Source organism: Cherax quadricarinatus, chromosome 23, assembly GCF_038502225.1.
Source record: "Cherax quadricarinatus isolate ZL_2023a chromosome 23, ASM3850222v1, whole genome shotgun sequence".
Lineage (NCBI taxonomy): Eukaryota > Metazoa > Arthropoda > Malacostraca > Decapoda > Parastacidae > Cherax > Cherax quadricarinatus.
Window position 1 is genome coordinate 44,623,532 of NC_091314.1, and position 11,610 is coordinate 44,635,141.

The 11,610-nt window shown below is 38.1% G+C and overlaps 1 protein-coding gene across 1 annotated transcript; it reads right to left on the bottom strand.

Moving 5' to 3' along the window:
• Window positions 1-356: 356 nt before the first annotated feature.
• LOC128685675 (developmentally-regulated GTP-binding protein 2) lies at window positions 357-11,197 on the bottom strand (the record flags this gene model as incomplete). The annotated part of the gene is made up of 4 exons (XM_070088124.1): window positions 357-515; window positions 8,345-8,488; window positions 10,237-10,407; window positions 11,037-11,197. Coding segments are annotated over 4 exons (620 nt in total), but the record flags the coding sequence as incomplete, so codon positions are not given.
• Between the last annotated feature and the right edge of the window lie 413 nt (window positions 11,198-11,610).

The following is an 11,610-nucleotide window of genomic DNA, read 5'->3' on the forward strand; positions in this document are numbered from 1 at the left end:
ATACTTCATATTGTAATACTGTACAAACTAAAAGTATAGAATATTATGTAAATAAAGAAATGGTAAGTGAACGAAATACTCTAATAAGAATCCTCCAATACATCAAGAAATAATACATAAAACCCAAAATATATGAGGATGACAATATGCAAACACCTCCAAGTTATAAACATCCACACTTACAAACTTAGAAACCAATTAAAATCTTACAAGAATTGTGCTGTAGTGTGAAAATGCAATCTTCCTCTTCATAACTGTTGTCTATACAAAAAACTGATTTGCAATGTGAAAACTCAGAACCACAACTTGCTTGTAAATTGAAATGCCACCTACATTCTGCGGTAAATCAAATTACTGCAGGCAAGCAAAGACTAATGCACAGTAGTGCTATGATAAGTAGGTCTCACCTCAGCATTGAAGATCTTGTACTCGTGGAGTATCATTTGCACCATCTTCTCATCAATCTTTGTGAGGGTACAGGTTGCATTAAATTTGATTCCTCCAACCTTCTTTTGCTGTATAACAAATGAAACAGTATTATACAGTAGAAATATCTAAATAAAAATATTTGAAACTTAAATTGCACATAGACATTGAGCCCAAATTAATTTCTACTAAAAAAAAAAAGTGTCCATTTTTTTAATATCATTAAATGCACTGCATTAAGTGGATATCTTTTAACAAAGACCCTAATCTTTCCAGCACATCTAGAGGTTTCCTACATATTAGTATATTGCCAAGATGTGACTCGCAGGAGGAATGAGTTTCTAAGGCATTTGCATAGTAATTTTCACTCATCAGCTAACGTATAGGCATTTGTTTTTACTGCTAAGTGGACAGGGGCAGCAAGGGTTTAAGAAAAATATATCCACATGTTCTAACAACCAGGACCTTCTGGCCGAGAGCCTGATAATCTCACCCCTGAGTTATTTGGCTCCGTGTTGATCATGTGATTACAGTGAAGCACAAATGAGCAATGTTGTGGTAAAGGGAAAGAAGCAGCGTTGTGGTAAAGGGGAAGCAGCAGTGCTGTGGTAAAGGGACAGAAGCAGTCTTGTGGTAAAGGGGAAGAAGCAGTCTTGTGGTAAAGGGGAAGAAGCAGTCTTGTGGTAGAGGGTAAGAAGCAGTTTCTTGCATCGATATGGTTGAAAACTGCCAAATTGTTTAAATATGTTAGATTTACTATAAGAGGATCCTATACAGAACACAAGAAGATCTTTGTATTCCTTACATCTTTATTCACTAACTATAGTCTTTTGTAGGATGCATCACTTGTGACAAAAATCAGTATTTCACAGGATGCAGGGACATCACTGTCTGCATTTCAGTTTATTTTGAGGACAAGTGGCAACCTCCCCAGCCCTCCTTCACACCAGCAACATAATCCAAATTTTATTTTTATAATTACCCATTAATTAAATGCTCAATTCATTTTCCATGCCTAAATCACTTTCCTCAAACACTTTCTTGCAAATGACAAAATTAAGAACACTAAAGCAATCTTTAAATAGACTTTCTTTCTTTCAACACACCGGCCATATCCCACCAAGGCAGGGTGGCCCAAAAAGAAAAACGAAAGTTTATCTTTTAAATTTAGTAATTTATATGGGAGAAGGGGTTACTAACCCCTTGCTCCCGGCATTTTAGTTGCCTCTTACAACACGCATGGCTTACGGAGGAAGAATTCTGTTCCACTTCCCCATGGAGATAAGAGGAAATAAACAAGAACAAGAACTAGAAAGAAAATAGAAGAATACCCAGAGGGGTGTGTATATATATGCTTGTACATGTATGTGTAGTGTGACCTAAGTGCAAGTAGAAGTAGCAAGACATACCTGAAATCTTGCATGTTTATGAGACAGACAAAAGACACCAGCAATCCTACCATCATGTAAAACAATTACAGGTTTTCGTTGTACACTCACTTGGATATCAACAAAACATTTTTGCAATGATTTTATTTTATTGTTTTATTTTGGTATTTCATGTTTTACTTTACTTTTTATGTTGTTAGTACTGTATTTTATACTGTAAGGTTTAGGACAAACACTGTGTACAACACAAATAGTTGTTTATTTCCCAGAAATTTGGCATAAAATACACGGTCGTAAGTCGAGTGGTCGTAAGTCGAGCAGGTCGTAAGTCGGATGGTAGGTGTGTATGATTTTATGGTGTTTTGAAGTTGAAGAAAAAGTTATCACTTATCAGCAACAGAAGCATAAATGCACCAGCAATATTTCCATTTTACAATTTGCTGAATCCCGGTATGATTATTTTTCTGTTGTTTAACTACTTTAACCCTTTTGAGATTCATGCCATAGTACTATGGCTTTGAGCTCAGGGTCTGTGCTGCAGTACTACATGATGAGCTCAGCTCACTCAGATAAGCAGTGAGCAGTAAATATTGGCCTAGATATGAGAGAATGGGTCTATGCAATGACTGTGCACCATATGAAAACAATCCTGCCCCATGCAGCATATGATGGAAAAAAACTGTGCATTGGCAGGAGATGCAACATTTCTCCAGTGAAAAGCTGGGGTGCTATGAGTTAACTAAGGGACAACACAATAACTGTCAGGGGCCCAAGACTGTTCAACTGCCTCCCAGTATATATAAGGGGGATTACCAACAGACCCCTGGCTGTCTTCGAGAAGGCTCTGGACAGGCACCTGAAGTCAGTACCTGATTATCCGGGCTGTGGTTCTTCCGTCAATTTACGTGCAGTCAGCAATAACAGCCTGGTTGATCAGACCCTGATCCACTACAAGGCCTGGTCTCAGACTAGCACTGACCCCTGAAACCCTCTCCAGGTATACTCCATGTATGTACACCTACCGTCCGACTTACGATCGAGTTCGGTTCCGAGAAACGGGTCGTAAGTCGAAATGGTCGTAAATCGAACTTTACTACTGAATATCAACAAAGCATTTTTGTAATGACTTTATTTTGTTTTATTTTGGTATTTCATGTTTTACTTTACTTTTTATGTTGTTAGTACTGTATTTCATACTGTAAGGTTTAGGATAAACACTGTGTACAACACAAATAGTTGTTTATTTCCCAGAAATTTGGCATAAAAAACACGGTCATAAGTCGAGTGGTCATAAGTCGAGCAGGTCGTAAGTCGAGCAGGTCGTAAGTCGGATGGTAGGTGTATATCTGTGGTCATATTCTTGGTTTCTTGGTCTCATTTGATAGAATGGAAGATATATTACAAAAACATAGATGATTTTGATTGGTTTCAGAACTAGAAGTAGCTTGAAATTGAACTCAAACTCACAGAAATGTTCTATTTTTGTCGATATTCCAGAGGATACAAATTGCATCACTCGTCCAATAAGCGTCCAACTCGTCAGTCTAATACGTGTTCTCTATTGCACTGACTATTTATACAATCATTACAATGATGCAGTAGTCTTCATAACAGGAAATCTTCTATTTTTTTGTGTGAATAAAAATTCAAAATGGAAAGCAAGTGTAATATAGGAGAGGCCTGGGGATGTAACTTATGAACAGAGGAAATGTTGTTTTCATAGAAGTCATGTCTATATTGTTTATTCTGGGTCCTATTTTTAAAGTGCCTTCTTTTTAATTTTGTGTGAAATTTTCCCAAATTACCTCTTTCTGATCACTTTATTGGGTAGTTGAAATAGTTAAATGGGCAGTTGCGTACTCAATCAACAGAATGGAAGGCATACTAGTGAAACAGCTAAGAGTTTGGTCAACTGAAACAATGGAATTGGCCTAAAACAGGATTCAACACGGGCAAAATCACTGGTGTATAAGTATCACCAAGACTGCTAACTTTGTGAAAGCGTAATTCCGTAAGTTTTACATCAAATTTCATATCTCCGGTGTCATTACCACTGAAAAAAGATTCTCTATCATAAGGAATTTTTTTTTTGGGGGGAGGGGGGGAAGAAGGGAAATTTTTGGACCTTGAGGACAAGTTGCAAATTAGGGGGATCTGCTACTGTGCTTTGTGGCTGAACTTTACTGTTAATAACATGAAATTGTAATAAATTTAGAACGTTTGCTGGTAGGGTAGCTGGATGAAGAACAACTACTACTGATTTCATTGTTTACTTTTGCTAGTTAAGCATAATAGTACATCAGAAACAAAGTCATCACTTGTGTAGTTAACCAATACATCGTGTGAACCCTCCTGGCCTTAGATTTTGTCACGTGTATGAATAAATTGAAGACGACCCAAAGAGTTGTACTTAAGTCAAAAATGCTGGCAGGGAGCAGACTTGAAGGTACAAAAAATTATGTATACTAGTATGTTGGAGATACAAGTATGCATACCAGTACAATGGACACAGTTTAAGGGTTAATATCAATAAAATCATGAATGCCACCCTAGAAAATGCCCCAAAATTATTTTTTTAACCCAAACTCACAGTCAAAGGCTAACTGTTTCCACCACACACTGCAAGGGGAAGGATTTTTTTTATATAGCTCACATCAACCACACAGGCCTGTTTTCTCATGCTTAAGCAAAAATTTGTGACTCAGAACATTTGAGGTCACTATGATGTACCAATGAGTTATCTAAGCACCACTGATAAAAATAACATAAATCTACATGAAAGACAGTGAAAGCATTTAAAACATAGGTCACTGTTACAAGTAAAAATAGGCAAGGCAAAAGACATGTTGAAATATTCTACATTACACAACAGATATTACTATGCTACACTGTACAATGCTGTTATATAAGCAATACTAACCAAATATAGATAAGAATGAAGCAGGAAAAAGGCTTAATGGGGACATGTCATGGAAATCTTTTAGTTTTCAGGAGGCAAGGAATGAAATTGTGGGATTTGAATAACACTTTGACCTTCAAGATCACTCATGAACTCTAAATAATGAAAAATAATATGAAATGACATCTGAATGTCCAAAGGACAATTATGAAACAAAAACTATAGCATGAAAAACAAAAAATTAGACTCCTGAAGCAACTCTGGCTACCAAAACTAACATGTTAACACATTACAGAGAGCAGAACCATAAAATAAGGAACAAAAAAAAACTGCAGTCTAAGCCAAGCAAGAGGCTGTAAGTCATACAATGACAGACATCAGCAGTAGTAGGGGAGTCAACAATGCCAGTGACTGCTCAACTTCATGAATTGTGGTCCATACCATACCCAAAAAATGTTTAGAGTCAAAGGCCATAAATCACTGTGTAGGAAATGGTGGAAATATCAGCCCTTTAACTGTAGTCCAAATTAAATACTGTATTATATATAAACCATTCGAAGTCATAAGACAACAAGCCATAGAAAATTTTGAGAAAAAGAGAAAGTTCCCCACTAGTCAAGCTGAAAAGAGTGGAGTTGGTAAGTTTCTTAGTCAAGAAGGTCCACTCAAACTTTATCATAATAGTAAAGTGACTCGGGGAAGGTAGGGGTAAAAGATGATGAGCAACTATGTCAAAAAGAGGGAATACTTGCAAAAAACATCAGAGATTTCACAGCATCTTCACAGCCAAGAAAGGAACAGTGTCAGAGCTAGAAAGGGAAATGCAGAGGCAGTGCTTAATATATAAGGTGCCAAAAACTGAATGCATTAATCATGAAACTATGTAAATAAACAATCAAGCTTCAACAGCAAAATAAAACAAAAAATCTTTTGATATACATCACTGATATCATTGTCTTTTCAAGGCTGGCGGTCAGTGAGTCAGTCATCAGGAGGTGTCTATGGGTGTAGAAACATGTATATATACATGGGGCATGTGGAAGTAAATATGAAAGGGAGACAGCAAGAGACCTTATAATCTCCAGGGGAATTTACTGAGGAAGATTAGCTAGTTTAGCTACCTTTACCTCATATTAATCTCCAAAATAGAATAACATAGCATTAGGCTCTCTTCCTACCATCCACTTCCTATGGCTGCAATGCCAACTGGAAAATTGGACAAAAGGATTCCAGGAGAGAGTAGTGCAAATGTGAGAAAGGTAACATTTATGAAGGGATTCAGGGATGACAGCTGAGCTTGAGTCCTGGAGCTGGGAAGCACAGCACCTGTACTGTGAAGGAGGGGCAAGGATGTTGCAGTTCTGAAGGTTATTCAAGTTGTGATGTCAGCATACTTATGGTAAGACAATGAATTGATGGTGAAAGTATTTCTTCTTTTATTGGGTCGCCCTACCTTGGTGGGAGACGGCCAGTGCTATAAAAAAAAAAAAAAAAAAAAAGGGAATTCCACAAAGTTTTCAAAATTACTTGACTAAACCTTGGCTTTTTCCTCAACTCAATTCACCTCAGCCATCTCCTAACATCTTCACCTGATCAAACTTCTGGTTCACCACACTTTTCTCTTTCAAGTGTAACTTAATTATGGACTAGGACAGATCGAAACATCGTCTAAAGATGTATCTCTAATCTGTGGGCTAGTTGTGAAGAGTATTTCCTATACACACATTTTTTTTTTTTTAACAAGTTGGTCGTCTCCCACCGAGGCAGGGTGACCCAAAAAAGAAAGAAAATCCCCAAAAAGAAAATACTTTCATCATCATTCAACACTTTCACCACACTCACACATTATCACTGCTTTTGCAGAGGTGCTCAGAATACAACAGTTTAGAAGCATATACGTATAAAGATACACAACATATCCCTCCAAACTGCCAATATCCCAAACCCCTCCTTTAAAGTGCAGGCATTGTACTTCCCATTTCCAGGACTCAAGTCCGACTATATGAAAATAACCGGTTTCCGTGAATCCCTTCACTAAATACAGTGGACCCCCGCATAACGATGGCATCACATAGCGATTATTTCGCATACCGCTTACTTTAATCGCAAAATTTTTGCCGCGCATACCGATTAAAAACCCGCTCACCAATTTTCGTCCGAGACGCGTCCAATGTGCGCCCTCACCCAGCCTCACATGTGCCGCCCGTGCCATTGTTTACCAGGCAGCCTCCGCGCTAACATCCAAGCATACACTCGGAATATTTCGTATTATTACAGTGTTTTCGGTGGTGTTTCTGGAAAATAAGTGACCATGGGCCCCAAGAAAGCTTCTAGTGCCAACCCTGTGGTAAAAAGGGTGAGAATTAGTATGGAAATTAAGAAAGATTTTGAAGGGTTTGGGGCTAACCCTGAGAAGCCTATGCCAGTTGTGGAATCCATTGTGCCTACTTCAAAGATTAAGGAAATGTGTGCACAGTGGGTTGAACTGCAAACCTTTATGGATGAAAATCACCCTGACACAGCTGTTGCAAGCCGTGCTGGTGACTATTTCAATGACAATGTTGTGGCCCATTTTAGACAAATCGTAAAGGAACGGGAGGTACAGAGCTCTATGGACAGATTTGTTGTGCGACAGAGGTCCAGTGACTCTCAAGCTGGTCCTAGTGGCATTAAAAGAAGAAGGGAAGTAACCCCGGAAAAGGACTTGCTACCTCAAGTCCTAATGGAAGGGGATTCCCCTTCTAAACAGTAAGAAGATAATGCTCTCCCCTCCTCCCATCCCATCAATCATCACCAGATCTTCAATAAAAGTAAGTGTCATGTAAGTGTGCATGCCTTTTTCAGTTTGTGTGTATTAAAATTAACATTTCATGTGGTAAAAAAATTTTTTTTTCATACTTTTGGGTGTCTTGCACGGATTAATTTTATTTCCATTATTTCTTATGGGGAAAATTCATTCACATAACGATTATTTCGCATAACAATTACCCCTCTTGCACGGATTAAAATCGTTAACCGGGGGTCCACTGTATTACCCTGCTCACACTCCAACAGATCGTCAGGTCCCAAGTATCATTCGTCTCCATTCACTCCTATCTAACACGCTCATGCACGCATACTTACATATAATGCCAAGCCCAAAACCAACAAAATATGCCTTGAATATCAAATCTGTGATTTTGCACGAGATAAAACTTTGCTTAAATTTAATCGAGTTCAAAATACTGAAAGTAATTTATTAAAATGAATATCTTCTTTTTTCAACAAACTGGCTGTATCCCACCAAGGTAGGGTGGCCCAAAAAGAAAAACAAAAGTTTCTCTTTTTAACTTTAGTAATGTATACAGGAGAAGGGGTTACTAGCCCCTTACTCCGGTATGTTAGTCACCCCTTACAACACACATGGCTTATGGATGAAGAATTCTGTTCCACTTCCCCATGGAGATAAGAGGAAATAAACAAGAACAGGAACTAGTAAGAAAACAGAAGAAATCCCACAGGGATGTGTGTATATATATACTTGTACAAGCATGTGTAGTGTGACCTAAGAGTGAGTAGAAGTAGCAAGAGAAGACCTACAATCTTGCAATAAAATGAATATACATTAATTAAAATTTGACAAGCATTTTACCTTAAAGTAAATGCCAGGCTTCTTCTTATTAAGTCTGATGCCAACAGCCTCTAATTCTGCAGTAAGCAGATCTTTTTGAACCTCTCCTTTAGTAACATCTACCATCATGATCACTAAGTCTGCTGTCCGTGCCACAGCAATAACCTGAAACAAAGTCATTTCCTATATTAATACACCAAATAAAGTTATATTTATGCTAAATTAAATGTGTTCCAATGAATGCAATGATATTTTGTGAAAAATTATGATAAATTCATTATGAAGCCAAGAAAAATGAAAGCATTCACAAGCAGAGGATGAGAGGGGGAAGGGGAAGGGGGAGGGGGAAGGGGGAGGGGGAAGGGGAAGGGGAGGGGGAGGGGGAGGGGGAGATGGAGATAGAGATGGGGAGGGGGAGGTGTTACAAATGACCTACAATCAAGGAATATAAAGTGTAATGGTACGACTTCAACTCATTCTTGCTTTTACTGACCAGAAAGTTGCAGAGCACAAAAGCAACTCATACACCATTTGTTACAGTAAAACACCCATGACTTACCTCCGTCATCTGTTACAGTAAGACACCCATGGCTTACCTCCCTCATGTGTTACAACACATCCATTATCATAATAGCCTTTTGAAACAAGACCCAACTCAGATGGAAAAAGCTCAAAAACCTGTTCAATAACTAATATAGTAGCAATTCCTGAAACACCAAAAGGTCCCAATCTAGAATTCCTATTACCAGAATCTTGCTCAGCACTGAGGTACATTAGTTCATCAGTTTGATCTACTCATATAATGATTCATATATATTTGACTTAAAGCAGACAAGGAAGAAAATCCAAATATTAGCCTGTTACGAAGTTAGTAGTGAGGAAGAGAATCCCTATGCTGGCCTATTTGGTAGAAAGCAGTGAGGAGAATGTCAATGCCAGACTGTTGTAAGACAGCAGTGAGGAAGAGAATCCCAGTATCAGTAGTACTGTTAGTGGTGAGGATGAGAATCCCTGTCCTGGCCTGTCTGGTAGTTTGTAGTGAGGTAAAGAATCTTTGTACCAGACTGTTGTTAGGTAAATGGCAGCGAGGAAGAAAATGACTCATGAAATCGTAAAAACACAATGGCAAAAAATCAAGAGAATGGATGGAGCTCAAACCCATGGCAAACAAGGTCGAAAACTGGCGTGAGTTTTAGGACTCGCCTATGAGTTTGAGCCTCAACTGTTATGTGATCTGAGGAAGAGAATCACAATACCAGCATATTGTTAGGTAGTTAGCAGTGACGAAGAAAATCACAGTACCAGTATACTGTCAGGAGCAGCTAGGGAGAAAATCCTCATGCCTGCCTGCTGTTGGGTGTTTAGTGATGAGGGAGGGAATTCCCATGCCAGCCTCTTGTTGGGTTATTAGTGACAAGGAAGTGTCCCCATGCCGGTCAGGTGTTGGGTAGTTAGTGATGTGGGAGAATCCCCATGTCAGACTCTTGTTGGGTATTAGTGATGAGGGACATCTGGCATTAGGTAATGATACAGGCAGAATCACTGTTCTTTAGCAAAACTCACCTACCTGAACCTTGTCCATTTTCAGAGAACTTCAGGTGAACTATGAAATATGGTACCCAGCATAAGATGTAGTTAGATATTCAATAACCTTAGTCCAATATTCAAAATCTTAGACTTTATAAAGCTCTATTTAGGGCAAATGTCCTAATAAAAAAGCTCACTCAGGTAGGTGTGCTTTACATTTCTGAAGAAGACTATTCTTACCTGTCAGCCTCTGCCCTTTCATGGGAAGCACCTTCAATAACACCAGGTAAACCTGGCATTATTAAATATGGTATGTGAATCTTCTTACTTGCCTGCCTCTGCTTATTCTGTAGGAAACACCCTAAATAATACCAGGTAAATCTTACCTGCCTGCCTCTACCTTTTCCTTGGGAAGCGCCCTCAATAATACCAGGTAAATCTAACAACTGGATGTTGGCGCCTTTATATTCAATAACTCCTGGAATGCAGGTCAGTGTTGTGAATTCGTATGATGCTGCTACACTCTGAGTGTTGGTCAATGTGCTCAGCAAAGTGGACTGTGGAGAATATAAACTAGATAAATATAATACATTATACTAATGTAGGCAGTTAAATGTATGAATTTTCATTTTGTAAGTCTCATGCCATATTAAAATACTTATTAAAACAGTCCTTGCCATACTGATACGCTGCAGAAAAACAAAATAGTTCTGTATTAGAACAAATGGCAAGAAACAGCAAAACCCTGATTTGAAGTCTTTCTGATTTAACAGACAATATTGGTGGTCTGGATAAAGTTTGGAAACTATGGACAAAGTAATTAAATTCAAAATTGTCCATTACTGTTATAGTCTGCTGGGAAAATTTATTAGATTTAATGGATAAAGTTCACCAAATCCTGAAATACCTATTATTATGATCATGAAAAAGCAATCTCATCATTTGAATTTAACGGACAATGGGTATTACCAGACACCTTTTCCCCCTCCCCTTTCCCAATTAATCCATTAATTTAAAGTTTCACTATACAGCATGCTAAAACTATATTTAATAAACTATTTCCTAATAAAAGAAAAGAATGATCTATTAATGTCTTTCTTTACTCTTATTTCTTCTAGGAAGTGACATTCAGAAGGAAGATATTACTAACATTTGCAAGAATACTTCAGTGTGTATTACCCCTTACCTTGCCAACAGATGGGAAGCCAATTAGTGCCACTCTGGCATCGCCACTTTTCATAACATCAAAACCCTCACCTTTCTCCCCTTTCTTGCCCTGTGGCTCAAGTAGTTGTGTTCGATACTTTGCTAGTTTGGCTTTCAGTACACCCAAGTGGTACTCAGTGGCTGTAGAAATAAAGATCACTTCAATTATAATACTCAAAGTAGTTTAAAAGGTTTATTGCAAATGACTAACATTTGCACATATACACCTACCATCCGACTTACGACCTGCTCGACTTACGACCACTCGACTTATGACCATGTTTTTTATGCCAAATATCTGGGAAATAAACAACTACTTGTGTTGTACACAGTGTTTATCCTAAACCTTACAGTATAAAATACAGTACTAACAGCATAAAAAGTAAAGTAAAACATGAAATACCAAAATAAAACAATAAAATAGTCATTACAAAAATGTGATGTTGATATTCAGTAGTAAAGTTCGACTTACGACCACTTCGACTTACGACTGGTTTCTCGGAACCAAACTCGGTCGTAAGTCGGATGATATGTGTATTATCATGATGGTATCT